A 24,002-nucleotide genomic window follows, 5' to 3' on the forward strand; every position below is an offset into this window, starting at 1 on the left:
AATACGTAGGGCTACTTATTTGGACTCATGTCTTGGTTTTAAAACACATATATGTAAAAGGGTCAAATTTAAATGAGTTAATTTTTGGTTTAATAGAAACTCTTTTATTAAGGTTTATTTTCATTCTATAATTCTTTCTTATATTACTTATTGTTATTGTTTTTTTCCCCTATAGTTTGCTTGCCCTAATGACATCTGGCAAATAGACTACCAATGAAAACTAGCCTTTGGGCTAATTTGGGTATATTTACATTCACTAATGTCCATTAATGTACACTGTCCCTTTTTTGTAAATAAAATAATGACAAAATTAGCATTTTTGCGTGAACTGTCCTTTTAAAGCAGGTTCATTGGAGGGTGAATTACCATGTCTGTTAGAGTTTTCAAACTCAGTCATGGTAACTTAAATACGTTGTGTTTCTAGATGCTGATCAAAACCTACTGCATGTGATTCAATATAGCAAAACATATGGGGCCAATGAGTTTTATGAACCCCCTCAAGATGAGAGAGACTGATCGAAGATTGCCCCCTCCGCACGACCCTGAGCAAATATGGCTTTAATCTGCATTGTCGTGAAAAATGAGGTTCAAGGGATAGAAGAAAGAGAAAACAAACTTGTTATTCCAGTGTTTCCCTATTACTGATGTCTTGCCCTGGCATTGTCAGACAGGCAGGTGGCATATTATGCCAGTGGAGGGGAGGTACCTGAGAAAGACTGGGTGAGAGGGAGAGAATAAGAGTTAGGCAGTGGAAAAACAAGAGCTGAAAAGAGAATGATGGAGTGAGTTTGAATGGTCAGTAGTTAATGCTTTATGAGATTGGGCCGAGGAGGTGGTGGAATGCAGTGTGAGCAGTATTACGCCACATAAATCTGGATGCTTGCTTTCCCTGCCTGCGTTTGCACTTAATTACCTGAGCCCTGTGCATACCTATAGCTCTTCCCTAATGGCCAGCTCTCATGGCCCCTCTCATGCCACAGGCCACAGAGGCCATTTTCATACTGTGTATAGGATTGTATGTGCTGTGTCAGGCCACATATTCCACGTACCAGTTGATTTAGAAAAAGCCAAGATATTTGAATGAATCATATTTATTTTACTTGCATATCTCACAAATGCATGTTTATTTACTGTACGTGTGGTTTACACAGTTGTGAACCAATGCACATGCATTTGTGAAAATGCATTATGGTCACACAAAACAACATGCATTGGCTAAATATCGTTACAATTATGTGAAATAAATATGAATTTAGGAGATATAGTCACAAATACAATAAATATTTATTTTAAATTTATCCATATCCTGCTGTATAAATACATAATTATCATAACTGTAACTATATTTCACTAATGCATATTTATGTATTTGTGACACTAGCTTGCTCTATTCTTTTTCTATTCTATCTGTTTTATTTTTATTTATTATATTATTTAAAAGCCCTTGCTACATGTACTGCGTTTAAGCAAACAATTGAATGGTTTCAGAAAAAAAATAAAAAAATAAAAAAATAAATATATATATATATATATATATATATATATATATATATATATATATATATATATATATATATATATATATATTATAAGACTTATATGCATGTAATTAAAGTGGTGTAACTAAAATACCTATTAGCTGTCTTGTAGGGGTCAGATTAGTTTGGCCTCTCAGTCAGCCAAGATCAGAACTTCATGCATAAGATGGCTCCCGTCAGGGGGCCCTGCTTTTGAGATGCCCATTATGTATTTAACGATTTCTCTGGTATGCACATTGTCTTCAAACCCCAGGATTCGTGCAACGCTGCTATCTTGAACGCCTCCCATTGACCTTGGAGACTATTGCTGGACTAGGCAGCAGAAAAGTTATGCTATATCTTAGTCAGGAGATGTCTTCTATCAGTGAGATGCTGTGTTGGCCATCGATCGGTTCTATGCCAGGACACACCACTTGATTGATGCTTGGCGAGCGGCAGGCTGGCCTGGAGGACAGCCTTGGAAGAAAACAGAGGCACTTTGCTTTTCCAGCACCTAAAGTGTAATGACTATAATGATGAAGAATGCATGGAGATTCTTTGAGATTCCAAGATTCCCATACCCAATTACCACTTTTTATTTGGTTTTATAGGTTTTGATCTTTTTTTGGTAAGTTTTTGTGAGATCTTAGAACTTTAAGCTTTTTGAAGCCTTGATAACTTGTTGTGTTAAGACTCTTCATAAATACCTCATCAAGTCTTTTTCAGTGATGGTGGGCATACATTATAAACTCACTACAGTGACCTGTGTACCGCCTAACAAAACAACCTTAACCCTTTCTTGACAGCTGTCAGTCAATTGTGGCACGAGGTAATGAGTTGCGTAATCAAGGTCCTCCAGGAGTCCTTGTCAAGACACTTGTCCTATAAAATAAAATACACTTACGAAGAACAGCCAATCAAAGTAAGGGTGTTGCACCATTCAGAATTGAATTGAGAATGTCTTTTAAAATCCAGTTCAATTCCTGAATTTAAACTGAATATGAATTGAGGTGGAAAAAGTTGCATGGATGGATGGATGGATGGATGGATAGATTGCGAAAGCTAGACAGAAAATACCAGTAATTTTACGCTCCTATAAGTCGAAAGGTCTCGTCTGGAGGCCTCGCGGTGCGGAAGACGCGAATTCGCCTCATTCGCGCATCTAATTACAGGAGATTCTGAGTTATGAAAAGGACCATTGCAAGCTGACAGTGACCGGCTTTTGTGGTGGAAGATTGGCAGTAATACCCCCACCTTGCGCAGCTGTACCTGAGTGTCCCTGGGAAATCAGTGTGGTCGGAGCGCGTCTACTCAACAGCTGGACATATAGTGAATAAACCCCGAAAATGAAAATGCTCTGGACCCCGAAAATGTTGACTTTTTTTCCTGTCCAATAAATTTGTAACTTTTTGCACATTTCAATATGCCTGACTAGTGCTGCCTAGTGCCGCCTAGACTAAGTGTCGGTTACGTTCAATAAAAAAACACACATGGCCTGTTTCTCAGGTCCATTTAAAGTTTGATTTTTGAACAGTTGTTTGAAATGAATTGAATCATTATTTAAAATAATCTTGGAGATTTTTGAATTGCCTAAATCATAAATGCAGCCGAGTTGAAGCCTGCAGTGATGTTTTTTGTTTGCGTTTCCAGCGCTCTCTTTACGTTCTTCCGTTATTTGAAGTTGAAAAAGGAAACGTCTTTTTTTTTGACATGGAAAATCGATTTTACAATCGATTCAACGAACACTTATGTCTTAAAAATCGAAAATGATTTTTTCACAAAAGTGACAGCCCTGATAGATAGATAGATAGATAGATAGATAGATAGATAGATAGATAGATAGATAGATAGATAGATAGATAGATAGATAGATAGATAGATAGATAGATAGATAGATAGATAGATAGATAGATAGATAGATAGATAGATAGATAGATAGATAGATAGATAGATAGATATTTTTGGCAGATCACTTTGATTTATTTGGATAGAGTTTTATGGGCCTGAAACATCAAACACATTCCCTGTCATTGGCTGATTTTAAACCTGCATGAATTATGATTTTTTTTTTTTTTACTGGGATGATAACGTTGAATTCCCTTTGTGATGCCAGACAGGATGTGTCACAGTCATTTAATTTGCCAAAGCCTCCAACTCTGGATCTAAAGATCACTTCTTTTTATCTTTGAATGTTTGTGCGTTTGTCTTCAGAGAGAGAGATAGAGAGAGAGTGTGTGTGTGTGTGTGTGTGTGTGTGTGTGTGTGTGTGTGTGTGTGTGTGTGTGTGTGTGTGTGCGTGCATGCGTGTGTGTGTGTGTGTGTGTGTGTGTGTGTGTGTGTGTGTGTGTGTGTGTGTGTGTGTGTTTTGTGTGTGTGTGTGTGTTGGTCCTTCCTAACCCTGGTTTTGTTAAGGGAATGGCTCCATGTGGTCAGTTCACAGGAGAACACAGGTTGTCAGGTCAGGCCCAATCAATCAGCTTTGATCTTTAATAGACCCTCTCCCCAAGCTCCTCAATTAGACCTCCTGTGCTGGATTTTCCAATACAAGGTATCCTGAGGCTAGCAAAGGGATCACATTATTTGTGACTTACACACAAGCACACACATGCATGGCCATATTCACTCACACACATTGAAAGGCACTTCCTCCATTTAAGACTTTGAATGTGACTTTTAATATGTGTGCGTTTATCATGTTTTCAAAATCAATGCATTAAAACGTATTACAGTGGTTCTCGACTGGTGGCAGGTCAGCCCTGTTTGTAGAGAGGGTGGGGGGAAGGCAATGATAAAATGAATAAGATGGTGTAATTTATGATAAATGTGATGGTATTTATGTACTCTACTGTTGAAATGTTGGGGTCAGTAAGGTTTTTATTTTAATATAAAAGGAATAGAAAATTTTATTTAGCAATGATGAAATAAATTGATCAAAAGACGGATTTCCTGGGGGGAATAAATAAATAAATAATAATAATTCAAAGTAAAACCTGGGTCCTAAAGCAAAGCTAGTAAACCACTGATTGCAAAATAATAATCATAAGATTCAATAAGAAACCACTGTTATCCATTATATACTAAAAATAGAGATAAGCACCATTTAATCTAAAAAAAACCCAGGCAAACTCTATGCTACTCTATAGTGAATGGTTTTAGAAGTCAATAAAGAAGAATATTTTAAACTTGCATAAAAAGCTTTTCATTTGCTTTAATTGGTCATTTTAGATTTTATGTCTATATTTGTAGAAGTTTTGCAACTGTTATTTTATTTTAATGCACAATGAGCTGCAAAATAGTTCTAAAAATGTCATCTAAACTGAGTTTAGTGCTTATCGTTACCATTGTGATTATATTGTCACACACTATTTACATCCCTATTCCAGCGAGTAGCCATTAGATTCATTATGTGCTTTCATCACCTTACAACATTTCTCAGTTACTGTCATCCTCAGAATTCTCTCTCTCTCTCTCTCTCTCTCTCACACACACACACACACACACAGACCGTTAATGAAAACTGACAGAGGAGTTTGAACTCGAAGCCTCTGTAACTCTTGGCACGTCCTGATTTTGCTGAGTTAGATGTGTTCCTAGGTCAACATATTTTGTTGAACCTGGAACAACATTTTACTCCAAAAATTTATTCTTGACCATTTCCCTACACCTAAACCTAACCCTAACCATGAGTAATCCCTAAAATCAGAGGAAATGATAGATGAATGTCACTGATGATGTACAAGCACCAAACAGTGATTTTAAGAATAAACTTCACAAAATCTATAAACTGGTTCTTCAAATCTGATCGGTTAATCAGAATGTTGTCCCAGGAACATGTCTCACTTGGTAAAATCAGGTTCTGCGTGACTCTTGACTCCTGGGAATCTTCTGGCAGCTGTGGGTGACAAAACAGAGCAGATCAAGAAAGAGCGGCAAGGAGGAAAGAGTCCTCAGCAGTATGCAGACTACACTCGCAGCTCGCTTTATTTCTTTCTTGGTGTTTTCTTTCCTTCTAAATCTAGTTGCCGCTCTTGCTATACAATATAGCTGTCTCTGGTAGCATGCCAGTGGGATGACATGGGGCTCTGAAGTGTTGGGGGGGGGGGGGTGCTGGCTGGGGATGAACCTGTGGAATGGCACAATGGAGATATGCAAAACGCTAATGATCCTCGTCCTCCCCCTGCTGGGACAGTTCTCTCTGCCAGGCCGCTCCATGTGGTCCGTTCCACTGGGGTTTCTTACCAGCAGGCCCAGGTATCCATGATTGCTTTTTAATGTGTGGCTCTTGGCCAATGGGAGCAGGGATTTTCATCAAATATGACTGCAGAAATATTAAACTAGCCTGGGATTATTTTTCAGTCACAGTCCATTAAACTGTTGGGGGAAGTGGAGCCAGGAACTTGCTCTTGCCTGCACAAGTTAGGCCAATTAGGGTTCTAATTTTTTATTAATACTCCCCAATGTTAAATAAACATGCAAACAGCTTCTGAGTTGTATGCCAATTAAATGCTGTTTTATTTGACTGCCACTTTAATCAGGCGGCTGCACAGGGGGAGGGTATGCAGTTTAATTAAATTGTATTACTCTGCATTTCTTGTCAAGGCTCTTTTATGATTTCAAAATAATCAATGAGGACAACAACCATTGATTTACTCATATTTTAATAAATTATGCCGGACCGTACCATTGCGAGACTCGACACATGGGAGAATCGTAAAGCAAAAGGGTGGAAACAAAGAAACGAGCAGTGGGCGCGAGTCATTTTTTATCATGCGGTAAAATAGCAACCCCACACACAGCAATCATCACCCAACTATGGCAGGGAGAAAGTTTCAAAAGCTCATTTTGCTCGATTCTATCACTTCCCCTGTTCCATCAATATTGCCTTCTGGTTGATTTTTAATTTCAGGTTGGAGACCTCAGCATATTTAGTGCTCGGCTGATGACATTGTATTTATTTAGTGTTCTCGTCAATAGTGCGCTCAAGTGCAAAAAGTCTCTCCCCTGGCTTTGCTGGGTTTAATACAGATAAGTCAAAATCTCAATGTACATACATCCAGACTACCAGCATTATATTAGCTCTGTGCCATGGAACAATCATTTGATTTTCCATGTTTTTTCTCAGTGCTCCTTTAAAGCCATGAATTCCTTTAAATAATGAACACATAAATAAATGTGTATATCAATGGTTCTTAACATCAGTTCTCCGCTGTCCAACATAATATTCTATATCTAAATATATATACACTGTAAAAACTGTAAAAACAGGGTAAAATGTGTTGTATTATCATGAAGGAATCATGTAACATCCAGTTTATCACATGATTATTTAGAAATCATTCTAATATTCTGATTTATTATGAGTGTTGGAAACAGTTCTGTTGTCTAATATATTTGATGAATAAAAGGTTAAAAAGAACTGCATTTATTCAAAATTTAATTTTTTTTTTAATAATATATAATCTAATAATATATTTTCTTTACTATCACTTTTTATCAATTTAACACATCCTTGCTGAATAAAAGTATTGATTTTATTTTTAAAAATTACTGACCCCAAATTACTGACCAGTAGTGTATATTGTTATTACAAAATATTTATATTTTAAAAACATAGCTTCTTTTTTTCTAATTTTTTTTTTTTTATTATTCATCAAAGTATCCTAAAAAAGTATCACATGTTCTGAAAAAATATTAAGCAGCAGAACTGTTTCCAACTTTGATGATGAATCATCATATTAGAATAATTTCTAAAGGATCATGTGATAATGATCCTAAAAATTCAGCTTTGCATCACATAAATAAATGATAATTTAAAGTATAATAAATTTAAAAACAATTTTTTAAATTGTAATAATATATCACAATATTAAATTTTTTCTGTATTTTTGATCAAATAAATGCAGGCTTGATGAGCAGAAGAAACTTCTTTCAACAACATTAAAAATAGTAATGTTTCCAAACTTTTGGTCTGTACTGTATATACTGTATGTATGTGTGTGTGTGTGTGTGTGTGTGTGTGTGTGTGTGTGTGTGTGTGTGTGTGTGTGTGTGTGTGTGTGTGTGTGTGTGTGTGTGTGTGTGTGTGGTTTTTTTACAGGTGTTTCACCTGTATTTTGAACATTGCACCATAAAAATTCCTGGATTTTTTTTTAAACAGTGTAGTTAATATTAAATAGTAGTCCTTTAATTATTGTGATGGTTATTATTTTTATAATTATTATTATTAATCGGAGAGTGTGCCAGAATAGCTTAATTAATTAACCATAATTAAATTTGTGATTCAAGAAGTTTTAAGAACAGTATCTTCTTTAATAAAAACATTAGTCTTCGAAGAGCAAAAAAAATAAATAAATGTTGATTTCAGTTAGATTTTCATTGTATATTTTTAGCATTTTAATTAAGTAATATTTATTAATATATTAAAATTATTCATAATTTTTAAAATAACAATGTTTTTAACAATTTTAAGTAGTGGGCCCAGCCCCTTTATTTTAGCAGACAAAACATTGAAACATAATACGAAAAGTGACTATAGAAGTCAATATACAGTAAAGTTTATAGTTTAATTTCCATCACAAGACCCCACTGTAAATTATGAAAATATGTTTTTATTGTTGATAATGAGGTTGACAATGATTATGACCATGATATTTCACTATTGTGAACCTATCAACCACAAAGTATAATGATTAGTCATGATTAGTCTGATTGACAAATTGCATCAATTAAAAAAATTCCTGATCTAATCCAATTACTAGAGATGAATCTCTGGGCCAGTGTTCCCATGATGATATTTACAGCATCCCGGCTACATGACACCTATTGAGTTGGTATTTGTGTGTGTTTGTACTCATGGTCTCTCTAGAATTCAGGAAGGCGGAGGTAGCAGCAGAAACAGTGGCAGCATACAGTTATTAATGTTTCACGTCCCTTGAAGCTATGTCTGCCGCCATAGCTTCATGCTGTATTAATCAGAGTGCCGGCACGGACTACCCCTCCAACTGCACATGATTAAGTAGGACTGGAGCAGTGTTTAAACAGACACAGCCACACTCCCCGCTCTGAAACAAGGCTTTTGAGCATCCCCTGGGATGCAGGAGGGGTAATGAATACATCGTTTGGAGAGGCATTGAGATGCCCTGGAGAGGGCTCTGGAAGAAGAGGACTTCTTTTTCTCCAGCCCTTGTGAATCAGGCTCTGGCCCAGAAACAGGCAGGGTGAGACTGCCATATGGACAGGCTGGTGTGGCTGGTGTGTTTGGGTTGGACAGAGGTCCTGACAGAGCTGCCCTGCTGAGAGGAAGGGTCATGTCCACCGGTCTAGTATCAGAGCGATGCCAGAACAGATCCGGGTCAGTGTGGCTAATGGAAGCACAGGCCCAGGACAGGATGCCCACTACCAGAGCCAGAGGGCTCGTGGGAGGAAGCTTTCAGCCGGAGGAAGGCAGACATTATGTCATCCCTGTTGCTCACTTGGCAATAACAAGAGGAAGATTTTGATATATTTTGCAGTGCTGTAGGTAGTTATTTTTATACAGTTGCCCCTTAACGTATTTGGGCACTTGGACCACATTTAAAAATGTATGAATGTCAGTGCATTACACAGCAAAATGTCAAACCATGTGTCATCCGTTTTAGAGAAAGATATTGCAAGCACACTTCTCAACCAAAACATTGTTTTGAATTCTAAAACAATACATATATACGTAGATATTTGGACACATTCTGGTGGTTAAATGTTATTGGATCTTCAGTATTTGATTAATTTTCTGTTATTTTGTTAATTTGTAGTTCTAGTGGCATGCTACCTCTTTCAGCTATTGCTGTCAATTATAAATGGAACATTTCATTTGCTACATTAAAATATACATTTTTAAAATGAACAAAAGGGGCCCAAACTATGGTGTTACAATGCTTTTTAACCAAAGAAAATTGACAATTAAAATAAGCTTGCATTGAATTTCTTTTGCAAACCTTGGAAAAAAAAATAGGATTTACTTTGAAACAAAAAAGGACAAATAAATGGCAAGTAACACATTTAATTAAACATGACATTTTTAAGTATAGCAGAAAGATTAACAAATAATTATAGCTGTGCTGATATTTAGAAAAATACATGAAGATGCATTTGATGTGTGTGCTCTTATACAGCAAGACACAGAATCAGCGATTTGAACAAAACAGCTGAATTAATGATTCACTGATGCACTCAATCATTTGTCCCCACCTACTGGTGACTGAAGTATTTATTTCACTTTCAATTTAGATTGCATACACATATTAAATATCAATTATCTTGCCTCTGAATTGTACAATATATTTAACAGTGGGGTGAGTTGCATCAACAATGAAAAGTGGTGCAGGAATCGCTGGCTAGAATAAACACTGGATCTTATTGGATCTCATCTTTGGATTTTAAAATTAATTGTGGAATATGAGAATGCACCTATGTTTACTGTGCCATGATACCTGTGTGAACTTGAAAAGTCGGTTCTGAGAAAAAGAGGTCTATCATTTGTTCATTTTCTTTTCTTTTTTTTTTATGCAATACAAACAAGAACATTTGTTTTCCAGTTAAAGCCATTGCTATGTGATTTATTTCCACATTTATAGAGCTTTCTGTTTATGTTTCTTGTCTTATTATCATGTTACCATGGTCCTAGAATCCTCCTCTCTCTCTCAAATTGCACTTGAGATTCAAAGCCAGGTGCTTCCCCACAGATCAAGCAGGGACCTTTTACGGCACTTATTGTCATCCTTGCAGAGAAATGCGAGATAATACAGTCTCAATTTCAACCTAAACTCCCCCATTCATCTGAATGAGTGCACAGCGACGCACCAACAAACCCTGGACGGAGATATTCAGATGGCAGATTTAGATGTGATGACACTCTTTTCTGCCTTAAATCAAACTCTTATTGCCTCCTTATCAAACCAAAAATACCCCCTCTCACACACTGTTTATGACAACTTTGACATTTCGCTCAGTTTTTAAAGCTCTTGTCAAATTTGCCAAACTGCAGGGCAGAGTGAGATAGAGAGAGTTAAGAAAGGTTGTCAGAGAGAGAGAGAGAGAGAGTTAGAGAGAGAGAAGAGGGCTTTAAAGACAAAGCGCATGAGGGAAAACCAGGGAAATGGAAGAAAAAAAGACAGTGAAGAGATAGTGAAGCAGCCTGTGGGGTTGTTGTAATGTATCTGCAGTGTAGCATGTCAGTGCAGCTTTACTTTACTGCATCCTCATCTCACCGTCAATAATTAATCACAGGTGAGGCATAGTGAGAAAAATGCCCACGGATGCCAAAGGAGCTTCAACCGGTGCCAGCAGACAGCAGGGAAGCCTCAAATGCTATGACAGCCATCCTTCCCCGCCTCTAGTCTCACCTTACGACATGTTCCTGTGATGCAACGCGCCACTGTCTGAATTACATCACCTGCGAAAAGAGCAGGAGCGCCATTCGGCCTCCAAATCTATGGCGAAGCGGCTGTTTTATTGCTAATTAGGCCATATCTTTTTATTCCTAGACACCAAAAAAATCAGCCACATGTATCATGGATATAAATGCGTTATAGTTGTGATCAATTGGCTGGAGCAAGGCCCTGTAGCATGAATATTCATGGGGTGATGTATAGAGAGGGAGGGAGCGGCATCGGAGGCTCATGGTGTGTGATCCGTGGACTTTACAGTCACCGCCGAGTAGCCTGCGGCTAGCAGCCACCATAAACAATAACGCAAGGCCCATTTATAACACTAAAACTCATGTGCTGCCACAGCCACAAAGAGCACAAGTGACATTTTAATGGGCCTTTTTACTTTTTGTTTTTCAATAATGAATGCATGGCTTGCTGTGGTGCACTCCACAATATGCGCTTCACTATTGTTTTGAGGCATAATGCATATTTTTGCTGTACTTGACATTTATAGGGAATAATTTAATACACATTACAATCTTCACATGCACTTCTCTGGGTCCGCATACAGACTGGGGGAATGGGGATTTTTTTAAGCTGAACTGGTGGTATATGGTGTGTGTGTGTGTGTGTGTGTGTGTGTGTGTGTGTGTGTGTGTGTGTGTGTGTGTAATGTCAGTCATGTTTTATTTTTGTCTTTGTGAGTACTGATCATTGTGAGTATATGTGTTACCCAAAGGAGGTTGAAAGCAGCTGTTAGTTTGCTTTGCTGTGTAAGCAGGAGTGACCCCACTGATGATTTCCAAGTTCTCATTGTCCCTCTCACACACAGACTGATGACTTATGGATGTGACATATTGACATTGTCAAAGAAACATTTGTCTTTTCCATTTGGAATCATTGTTTTTTTTCTCCTCCTTCCATCCTTATTTACTTATTTCCATTCAGTTGATTTTTTTCCCCTTTGTTCCTTAAATTCTCCTCTCCTTCCTTCGTACTTTTTTCCTCATCTTTCTTTCCTTCCATCCTTCATACAGTCTTTCATTTTTCTTTTATTACTAAATTGCTTTGTTTTTCTTTCTCCCTTCCATGCTTCCTTCTTTATTTCTCTTTCCTTTCTTTCTTCCTTTCATTGTTTTCCTTACCTTATTCCTTCCTTTCCATAGCCTTTAATTTTTACTTCCTTTCTTTATTTTGTCCTTCTTTCCAGCGTTGTTTTGTTTTTCCTTCCTTTAATAATCCCTTTGTTTTCCTCCCTCCCTCCTTTCCATTCTTCCTTTTGTTTTTTTGTTTTTTCCTTCCTTTCTTTTTTCCTTCCACTCTCCTGACTTTTTCTCCATATTTAATTTTCTTTCTTTCTTTCTTTCTTTTTTTCACTTTTCTTCTTGCATCCTATTTCCATTCTTTTTATTTCTTTACATCATACCTTAATTTTTTATTTAGAACTTCTTCTCTCCCATCTTCATTTATCTTTTATCATTATTATTATTATTATTAGTTTCTAGTCATTGTATATTGCTATTTAATCTGTTCCAAATATTCCTTAATTGTATTTCCTCCTTCTGCAGAAACTAAACCAGGAAACGGGCTGTGTAAATCAGGAAGCATTGCTCTCTTTGGAAACGTAGTGTATAGTGGGCTACTGAACGATCACTTCTGGCATTTCGGGGTGCCCCTTGTCACAAGACTGGTAAGTGGAGGCCTTCTTTGTGTTTTCCAGATTGGTGGCATGGCTGGTACTGCCTCTCTGCTGGCAGGTGGAATTTGACATCACTTGTGTTTTGGCTGGGCAGGACTTGAGCTAGTGGTATCCATTTTTTATACAGACCATTGTGGCTAGGTTTATTTTAGCTTCTGCTCTGACAGCAATGCCCAAACACAGAGAACAGCAGTAGAAAGGGAATGGGTATGATCTTGCAGCCGCATGTCATGAACGCCTTGCTGATTTCCCTCTCTGCCTTCTTCCTCAGTGATGCAAGATATAAATGAGTAGATAATGCATTGGTATATGATGTGTCTGTTTAAGAACTGAATATTAGTTGGCTACTCAAGTTTTAATTAAACTGTAATCTTAGCGCATGTCAGTGCTTCTATCTATTTGGAATTGATAAATATTGATACTCCATCTTCCTCCGAAATATGTCAAACAATATTAGCATGCAGGAAGGGAAGGACAGGGAGGAGGCAGAGCTGGAGCAATTCACTGCCTTGTACTCGATTAAAATAAAAAAGGATTTGAAGGATCAGAAGTATAAATCTCTGAGGGAACTTGTTTTTCGTTGCTTTGCCAATTGAGCATGTAGACGTGATTCAAACAAAAACTTTATCCTCAGAATTGGGATGTAGTTCAACTGTTGTCTACTGGGAGAATGTAACATCATTTGATTCAGGTCAGAATGTGAATTTTTTTCCCCATATATTAATATTATCATATTTTTTTTATGGTTGTCTTAAATTTATGGCAAACAAACAAGCTTGCACACATTCCACACAGTTCTTTCCCACACATTATTAGGAATACTAATTGACTTTACACGAAATATGATGGTGCACTATTCTGTTCTGTGGGAAGAAATCTTGAGAGACATTTATAAGTAGCCATGTATAATTACTAAATGAACTGTTTTGCCATCAACATATAATTCCTAATCATTTAATTAAATTTAATTAGATTTTTGCCACTAGTAAGTTTTTTGGATGGCCCTTAAAAGTGTAAATGGGCCCTTTCCACCTTCCCTTCATGTCACAGCTCATGATAGTTAGTAAAGGCCTTGGGGCTAGCCTTAACTGGTTTGCTGGTCTTCCAAGCTGGTCCTCCCAGCCTAGCCAAGCTGGTGCTTAGCTGGATAGCAATTTGGTGTCCCAGCCTGACCTGCTGAAAAGTGCTAAGTACTGTAAGTCCAGAAAGACCAGTGAATAAGCTCAGACTGTTTTAAGATGTTTTTTTTTAAACAGGAAATGGACTGCTTTCTCCAAGTATTACAGTAAAGTCCCATTTGTCGGTAACACTTTAGTATAGGGACCAATTCTCTCTATTAACTAGTTGCTTATTAGCATGCTTATAATTAACATATTGGCATATTAACATATTGGTTTCTTAACACGTATAAAGCATTTATTTTAAATTACCATATTCTACATACCTAATCCTGCCTAATACCTAAATTCAACAACTACCTTACTAACTATTTATAATCAGCAAATTAGCAGTTTATTGAAGCAAATGTCGTATTTAATGGTTCGTTAATAGCAAGAATTGGACCTTAAAATAAAGTGTGACCCATTTGTCTTTTATGCTTGTGAATATGACTATGTTAGAACTCCATGAGTGACATTCCTGACAGAAAAACATTCTAAATTCTACTGGCTTTATGCAGCACAGATAGACAAGATTGCTTTTTTTTGTTGAATTTATTTAAGTAGTAAATCATTTATAGTCCAGGGCCTAATTTGGCTTTACAGTATTTACTTAATTTAGATTGAATGTTGGTTGCCGTAGCTGGAAGGCTCAAAGCAATTACATTTTCCAACTTTTACTTTTCCCAAACTTTAATTTTACTCTCCATTTTTGGAGATAAGAAATTTTGCTAATGGCATTTGGAAATACAATGCTTCAAATAGCTAAAGCACATTTAGCGTTTAAGTGGATCAGCATGCTACCTCTCAAATCACTATAAATGAGTTCTGCCTCAGTTCCAAACCACATTCCTTTTTGACAAATTAAGTGAATTAGTCAATGCCTCTGTAATCAAGCAAAAAAAGTGCCTTGCCTTTTATCTGCTTGTTTTTTGATCAGTCCATGCATCCATGCATGTCACTTCCGGTACCGGTTTGGTCATTGGAATGTGCTTTTATTGAAAATGGACTTGCATGCCAATCTGTTTCTCAATCCCCCCACCAACTCCACTGCAGATGCTAAACTGCACCTTAACCAGATTAAGTCACTTGAACATGTTTGGAGAATCGAGTCTCCCCACAAGATGGAGAGAAATGGAGGGCGGTTGTTTTTGAATTAAGTCTCCCTCAATTTTCTTTGTGGGGTTAATGAATAAATGAACTGGCACGGTAATTGGAAGGGAGTGCTTTGAGAGAGAAGGAGAGGGGCATGCAGCTCCATTGAGTTTATAGAGGCAGAAATGATGATGTTGAGTAAAGCACTGATGAGGAAGGTATAGCTCAGTGGGGCGAACATGCCTGATAGCGTGTGTGTGTGTGTGTGTGTTCGCACAGAAGGGAGGACTCAACTTCATTATAAGGTGCTTTAAGTGCGACACGCTGTGATTGTGTCATCTTCTTTCCAAACAAAGGCAGTGGAGGGCAGGTACAGGGGACAAAGGAAATGCGAACATCCAATCGCCATTGCACAGATGCACACATACTGCTGAATCCTGTCGGACTGCGATCAGAGCTTAATTTCAGCTTTTCAGCAGAATGTGTGTAATTGATAGCACTCTGGGGCTGTTTGGGCCTTGGCAGCACACAGAACGAACGCAAACCTCCAAAGACAGAGACTTTTAATATCTGACAGGCACACGCAGCGTGGAAGCTTGACTCTTTGTGGCATGTAGATGTATTGCTGCTCACTTTTGGGTTGTAGTATGGGTGTTAAAAAAAGGGGAATCACTTGTTTCTGCTCCCATTGAATATTACAAGGCTTGCACTATTTCTAAGACCTGCTGCGCTTGCGGCCAATATGGCATCCCAGATGTGTTCACCTGCTGTTGGCAGCAGCCAGCTCCTAATTAAGACAGTCTGGCTTGGCCACTGGCTCAGCCTGGACCTGCTCAGACCAAACCTTGCCCATCTGCCCTGCTTAAAGAAGAAAAATACCACCTTTACACTTCACGCCGCTTGACATCTATACACAGGTGGGGCGAAGAGGGCGTTAGTTGCTGCAGGCAGGGTGAGATGTGCATGATTGTGTGCGGATAAAGTGAGCAGTTTGGCTGAATGCATGTAATGGATCTGGATTTTTTCTATATTCCTCTGTCTATCTGTCCTTCTCTTTCCTTGCACCACATCAGAGCAAAGTGTGTAACCGTTAACAAGCTTGTGCCACATTTTTAGACTCAGCATCACATCTCGGCGCAAGCCCATAAGCCTGGAGAAAGATCAGGCGAGACATGGAGATCAAACCCATGGATCGGACCAACAGACAAGTGTACTGCACAACACTGGCATTAAATATTGACTAAACGAATTGCGAGTCGGCAGAGTAAGAGAACACGACAAGGAGAGAGAAGCACTGAGAGACAACAGAATAGCAATGGAGTGAACAAATATTACAAGAATAACAACAACAGTAGGGGAGACTGAGGCTAGATGTGTGTTTTCTCTAGAAGTGGTTGTGTATGTTGGCTTCAAACATTTAGTTAGCAAATTTGTTGTGTCTTTATAGAAAATAAACCTACATTGATAATTACTGAGTGTGTAAAATGTAACAAATAGCCTGTCTCACTATATCCATACTATACTATATCACTTACTATATCGCTCAAACCTGCTCAAGCTCCTAAATTATTTTTGTCTTTCAGCCATTTTTTTTCCACCCTCTTCATATTGTTAAAAACAGAGTCTCTTTTTTGACTTATTTATGATACTGACTTGAAATAGACTTCAGGATTTGATAAGACAGTTTCTTTAATGCAATTTAAGATTATTTTATTGCTTCACTGTTAAGACTCCGTAAGAAAAAGAAACTGATTGAGGTTCACATGTTTTTAGATTACAGCCCTGCTCATAAGTCTACATAGCCCTTGTGGAAAAGAGAAGCAAACGTAAAAATTGCAACAACAACAACAACAACAAAAAAATGAAATTCCGTACTTATTAAGCTATTTAATAAAATATATTTACATATGTTCAAAACAAGACTAATAACTGAAATTACATTAATTATCCTGTTTAAAAGTTTCTACACTTTTGTTCTTTTTCACACTTTTTGCTCAATATTGTATATTGTCAAAGTTACGCAATCTTTTTAACATGATTTGTGCGTGTGTGTGTGTGTGTGTGTGTGTGTGTGTGTAAATGAAATATTTAGTCTTGTGGAATATCCTTCCTTATCATGCAGCTTCTTTAGTGCAGTACTTAAAAAATTAAAAAAATAAAGCTTCTAATGATCTTGTATATAACAATTTGTCTTTTTTAAGATACAGACTGTGCAAGGTTTATATTAATTTTACAGAGGGAGGTATGTACATTTAAATGCACAACTATCTATAACAAATGATAGTAGATAGATAGTGTATAGATAATGATCTACCCCTTATCTTATCAGAACTCTTGGATTGATTTACTGCACCAATAAAAATTCCAAAGCACAATGAAAAACATGAAATGTCTCACACAGCATCCCTCCTGACATGCTTTATTCTAATCAAAATAATCCTAAACAAAATAAAGCCAAATTAGCTTTCAAATTAAATTATGAACAAGCTACAGCACAGAGTTTAATATTTAGGATAGCTGTAGCTGCCTGTTGGCAGTGTGAGTTTGAAATTGCTGAGACAGCTGAGATGTTAAACGGCAGCGTAACCTCCTCCCCCCCAATACACACACTCCATCAACATGGTGCATGGCTGTGTACAGATCACTTAGATAAGCTAAAACCACACACACATACACACACAAACAAATCTTTGCGCTCGCAAAAAAATGCTACCAAAAGAGCAGCCCCATTCTCATAGCATGCAACCTGTCAAGCAATTCCCCCTGCTCTCCACCGGCGCACTCTGACTTCTGATTGGCTGAAAGCACAGCCGGAATCCTGCAAGCCCCTCTCCCACTGAAACCCCAGCCTCCACTCCCTCACTATCACTGAGAAAAAGATTGGTGAGAAAAAAAGAAAGAAAGGAAAGACAGACACAAGAAAGTGCAAAAGGCATTAAATTGCACGCCGACTCGCCCTACCTAGTTACTTACGCCTTTACCCCCCCATTTGCCCCCCTCCGGCGGGTCTTTGTTGCCTCATCGTCACATTGCAAGACTTTTCATGTACATCAGCTAAGCATCGAGACTGAGAGAGGGGAAAGAATTGCTCCAACGGTCTTCTCAATCCCCTCCACTGGCCGGCTTCCCTCGGTAGCTGCCGCAGCAGCAGTATCAGCAGCCAGTAGAGCAGACGCTCCTCTCTTTCCCTCCCCTCCTCTCTGCGCTTGGATTCTGAGCTGCTCCGTGGATGTTTCAGTGCCTTAATGGCAATGGACTCCCCTCCCTGTGGAGGAACACAGCCTCACTGAAGGAATGCTGGGAACAGCTGCCAAACACCTCCTGGAGTGACTGCTCTAGAACTCTCCCACTCGCCAATAAGACCCTGAACAGAACGACACAGGGCAGAAAACGTGCAGAGTGAATGATGTGAAGAAAGCCACTTATGTGGTTATAGGAATAAGAAAGCAAGAAGGGAAAGTAAAAGGGAACTGAAGAGCAGGGACAACAGCGCCTTTGCCCATTCCTCTTTTTTCTTGTCAACTATTGTTTTTCTTTTTCTGCAACAGTTGTTGCTTCAACTTGTTTTATTTTCTTTATGGACTGATCTGGGAAGAGCAAAGGACTTTCAAGCACCAAAAATCCAAGCCACACGGCCAGCTCTGCACCCACACTTCACCTGTTTTCCATCTGTGAGTGCCCACCTTCTCCTGGCGAAATGATGATGTACTTTTGGGTGAGTAACGCCTTAGCCATCAATCAGGTTGGCCTTTATGCCATTGTTTCTCAACCCTGGACCTGCTGGGATAAGACGGTGTGCTTGTAACATGCAATAAGCCTGTCTCTTCTTTTATCGCATTCTCTCTTTTCCTACACTTCCTCTAAGTTTTTCCCTCCCACCTAAATACAAAGACATATTTTCTCTCACTCAGTTACTGCTTTGCATTATTTGCTTTCAGTCGGAGCAGTGTTTAAAGGCCTTTTTCCGCAGTGCTGGTCCTGGAGTAGATGAGTATTCAGCCGTAGCTGTTCAGAATGGATTGTTTTGATGCTCTTTTTGAGGACAGAGGATCATATGACCTGATTCTGCATAGCTCTTGTAATTTCTCAGCTCACTGCTGTGGAGTGTTCAGACTCACACAGCGAAAAGTGGATGTATGTTCACTGCTGCTTTATTAAGTCCCTATAGAGGAGTTTAAATGCTTTGGTAGTTAGGTGTTTTCCCCATTTATATGTTTTGATGTAGTTTGAAAGTACTTCACAGCACTTCTTTGTTACAGACGTCACTTAAACTTAACTTGGGTACGTTTTATCAACATTTTTAGTGAGTAAAGTGTTGTAAGAGCCTAAATGTGCACTGGACAGAGAGCTTTGACCATTCTTATAGGCTTCATTGCGTTAAGTATCTTGTTCCATGTAAAATGTTCAACTTTTAAAGGAATAGTTCACCCAAAAAATTATAATTTACTCACTTTCATGTTGATCCAAACATGAATGACTTTCATTATTATGAACAACATAAAAGATATTTTTAAGAACTGGTTTTGTTCATATAGTGAAAGCCAGTGGGGTCCAAAACCACATTTGACCCACTGACTTTAATTGTAAGGACAAAGAAAGATATTTTTCAGAATGTGTTTGACAGATGAAAGTCTTACAAGCTTGGTATGACACAAGTGTGAGTAACTGATGACAGAATTGAAATTTTTGGGTTTTCCTTTAAAAATATGACAGCACTTTCTGAGTCTTTTTTGTCATTTTGTATTTTGGACCATTTTTGTGTTCATCTCTCTTTAGCCTTTCTAAATAAATGTGCTGGTCTGAAATCACTGATCATTTCAAGGTGTCTCGGTTTTTACTTTATTTTTATTTATTTAATGATTATTTAATTTATGATTTATTTAATTTTATTTTATTTTTAAATGTATTTGTTTGTTTGTTTATTTATGAATCTATTTATTGTTTGATTGTTAACATCATGTACCTATCATCTAACTATCCTTTTAATAGTTTTTTTTTCTAAATAAACATGCTAGACTCATTGATCATTTCAGCATCTTTCGTCCAGTAAAGACAACTTCAGTATATTAAAAACACGGCACCCCCATTCTTAACAACATCTTACTTGCACCTCTAAAAAATAATGAGCAGGTGAGGGTAAGAAACAGAATTACAATGATACTGGTAGTGTCAGACTATGCTGAAAATGGGCTTTTAGCTTATGGAAACCCTTCTCCGCCATAAACCTGTGTCCTGTCCTGCACTCCTTTCTTTCGGCCGTAAGGCACTCCTTCACTCCCCGTCAGGGTCCAGATGAAAAGTGCACGCTCGTAGATGTGGCAACCAGGATTTAATGATCATCAGAAAGCAATCTCTCATCTTTTGAGCTGGCTGTGCTCTTTGATAGCGCCGACTGCCCATTAATCATTCCCCTTCATCACTTCAGTCTCATCCGGCCCAGCATAGGGAAGAGGGCCTTCGCGGCTGCTAGAAGCCCTCATGCAGACGGTACAGTCTGTCACGGGGGCCACAGGGGCCCGTTCTCTCAGAATCAAACTCTCAGATGTGCTTAATCTAATCTGAGCTCACTTTCTGATGGCCCGGGTGAGAAGAGAGATAAAATTTACCCCTGTCAGACATCCTGTAACTGATTACCGCACACAGGCACTCTGACGCTTATTTCTGATGACAGATAGCTCTTCATGTGTGTGCTTTCAGAAGTATTATTCCAAATTCTGAACTCAGACTCGATAGAAGGGTGTAAATGTGTGTGGACAAGTTTTTCTCACACCTTCAATAAGGACACGATTGTGAATTTACTGAACAATTACAGATTTAATGATAATATTACAGTGGCATGGAAATGAAAATAAGCAGAGTAAGACAGGGGGAGAAGTGCTGCTCTTTCTGTTCAATAATAAATAATTGAGAGTTCATAGCGAGGAACTTGTTTTTCAGTGAGCATGTGTAGAGATGGAAGAGCATATTCCTGGTTTGAAACTGCACACTGGCCTGTTTTTATGCCCCCCAAGTCAGGCCTAGCACAAAACAACCTTTGCAATTTACTTTTAATGATCTGTGCTATTGCTATAGGATTGTGTGTTTCACATCACAAGCTTGTTTGTTTTCTGTGCTGTTGTTAAACCAAACATTATTTTTATTTTATTTTATTACTGGTTATTACTACTGGTATTTTTACATCTATCGGGTGGGTGTACATGCTGTGATTTTATCCCATCACATAAACCATATTGTCCTGCCAAAAGTAATTGGTTTTTTACTTTTTGAATGTCCACAGTCTTTCTCTGATTCCATGTTTTTAAATGATAAACATAGTAAAATCATACAAAAATTAGCAAAATAGTTTAGGCCTGTTTATGTAAATATAGAATGTATAAACCATGTAAAAACCCTGCTTGACTTCAGAGCGTTGCGTAATTAAGCGATGGCTTTCGGAAGCTGTGTCTCTCAGCCATGTAATTCGTAGTAGAGAGCGGCTGCTGACGGTGTCATGTTGCTAAATGAAATGCTTGCGTTAATTTGTCAGCACTTTAATTGATCTGTGTTCTCTAGTTGCATACTGTGGGTCCTGTAACATTTATTGTGTGTTCATTTCATCCAGCTGCTGTCTGACAGCCAAAAAAAGTCTTATTCAATCTAGTGTAGAAGCCAGGACAGTAGCTCCAACAGAGTGACCTACAGTAGCACGATTTCTTTTCTTTTCTTTTCTTTTTTTTAATCCTTTGTTCTTTTCTTTTCTTTTTTTCTGTATAGAGCAGCTATTTTCAGCCGTGACATTTACAAATGCATGCCGAGCAAGTCTTGGTTTCTGTAAAATCATTATTGTTGACCCCTTGGCTGTTTGTGTTTTTAAGTCGAGTGCAATATTGTCACCTCAGTTGCCAACAGCTCAGCATCCAATGCAATCCGCTCTCGCCTCATCCTTCCCTCACTCCATCACTTTCTTCATCTCACTCCTTGCTGTCATTGCGCTCTTTCTTTCACCCAGGGGCAAGAGCAAATTTGGGCCAGGGTGACACTGGTCCTCCTAATCAAAGCTGCATACTTTTATATATTTAGAAAATAAAAATACATTTGCACACAAAAAGTCATTGGTCACATTGAGTACAATGATATTTATGTTTTATATCGTTTGAAAATGCCAAATAGGATAAGTTTCATATTATGGTTTTTGTGAAGGTTTTCATCACAGTAACTACACAAAAAAAAAAAAATTGGGAGTCACAGTGGGACAGTTGTTTTTCAGTAGTGTATTCTGCATTTAACTTGTTTATAATTTGCCTTGTTAACAATAGTCCTGAAAGTTTTTTAAAGGATTAAACACTTTAAATGTGACAAAGAAATCATTAAAATGTTATTTTCATTAAAATGGATAAATATATACTTTACTTTTAAATGTTATACTTTTAAATTTTTTATTGAAAATAAAAATTTCATTTTGATTCATTTAAAACTGTTTAATTTAATATATTAAACACAATCTATTAAAGTAAAATTTATTTCAGCTATATCTCAATTAGGGGAACAAAATATAAACATTTGTTGAAAAAACACACATGTAAAGAAAAAAACGGTGCCTTGGCAACTAAGCAAAATAAATTATCAAGTTGAAGTACTATACTAAAAATGCAACTGAAATAATGTATTATTAAAAAATCAGCTAAAAGCACAAAATGTCTAGTTGATGTGAAAACTGAAAAATTCAAAATATGAATAAATACTAATAGTATATAAATGAAATATATATATATATATATATATATATATATATATATATATAAAGTATCATGAAGTTTATGTATAATTTATGTAGCTAAACTGTCTCATATGATCTAAACAAGGGAGGGTAAAATGCTTTATTCCATTGAAAATACACACAGAATACAGATCCATGCACTTGACGCTTTTTGGCCTTGCCAGTCTCTAGCTTCCCTTTCATCTGTCATTGAATATGTGAAGCAGTAGCATCATGGTAAGATACGCATTGCAATGGTCAGGTGACCGGGATCAGTTAGAACCTCCCATCCACCTCAGCGAGCCCCTGGGGGCCTCACTACCGGCACAGGGCTCCCTGCTGCTCCTCCCAGCTCCTCCCTCCGTTATGTGTAATCCCATCGCCTCACGCTGACTCTTACACACCCGTCACGGCCTAATCTTCTCCTCGCTGCAGATAAGACCATTAAACAGCAGAGCAGGAGAGGGATTTCTCCCCTGACTACAAAAAGGATCCGTGAGCCAAAGAGAATCATGCTGTTCTGCAGATAGTAGAGAGTAAGAGAAGGAGAAACAGAAAGAGGACACGGTGGCTCAAGCTTATCACTTTTTGCTATTAGTTGTGTTTACACAGGGTTTCCCAAGAAAAAGGTCATTACAGGGACGCTTCATTATCTTCCTCTCTCTTTTGACTTCCTCCATTCTCCTTCTTTCTGAAGGTGGGAGTTTAAGGCATTATCCCCTTCACAGTTTAATGCCTGACACCTTTCTAATGGTCTGTGGGAATGAGGGGTGAAGTGCAGGAGATCAGTGGCCCCCTGCAGATTCCGCCGGCTCCAGATGCAGCATGCAGGGATTTGGATCTATGGATCGATAGTGCTGTGGTCAGGCCCAGGAACGGAGGAGCCAGGTCACGTGGAGGGCTTCTGCATCCTCCGGCCACTGAGCCAAGCAGTGCACTGAGAGAGAGGCTGACCGTGAAATGAATATAAAACAATGAGCATAATTACTCAAAGAGTTCCCGAATCAGCAAGTGTGGACAGCTGACTTATTAGGGGGGATGTTGGCCATCTCCTCTTCCGAGGGCACATCTTCTAGTAAATGTGAGCGGAAGAAGTTAAGTGAGGGTGTAGTTTGTTTAATATAAACTCTTTTTTTTATTTACAATAATCGTTAAACTAAAAAGAATAGTTCATCTAGGGAAAAAAAGGTCATCATTTACACACACTGTAATTTCTGAACTTTTAGTTTATGGTGTTCTCTATTCTGTGTCTCTATTCTGTCAAATTAAGATATTTTAGAAAATTATATGTTTCTTTTGAAAATAAATAACAACCTTTTTTCATTTTTGGATGAATTATCTCATTAACTTTTAATTTAATTAACATTATTTTATTTTATTTTTTTTATTTTT

The 24,002-nt window shown here is 37.9% G+C and overlaps 1 protein-coding gene across 6 annotated transcripts in view; it reads left to right on the plus strand.

Annotated features, from left to right (window-relative positions):
- The window catches only part of LOC132121609 (RNA binding protein fox-1 homolog 3-like), a 442,423-nt gene that overhangs the window by 288,017 nt on the left and 130,404 nt on the right, over nucleotides 1-24,002 (plus strand). For all 6 annotated transcript variants that reach the window (XM_059531196.1, XM_059531194.1, XM_059531195.1 and 3 more), the window contains one exon: nucleotides 12,493-12,614. In XM_059531196.1, the coding sequence (XP_059387179.1) occupies nucleotides 12,493-12,614 (122 nt within the window). The remainder of the gene's footprint in view (nucleotides 1-12,492; nucleotides 12,615-24,002) is intronic.

Source organism: Carassius carassius, chromosome 39 (genome assembly GCF_963082965.1).
Source record: "Carassius carassius chromosome 39, fCarCar2.1, whole genome shotgun sequence".
Classification (NCBI taxonomy): Eukaryota; Metazoa; Chordata; class Actinopteri; order Cypriniformes; family Cyprinidae; genus Carassius; species Carassius carassius.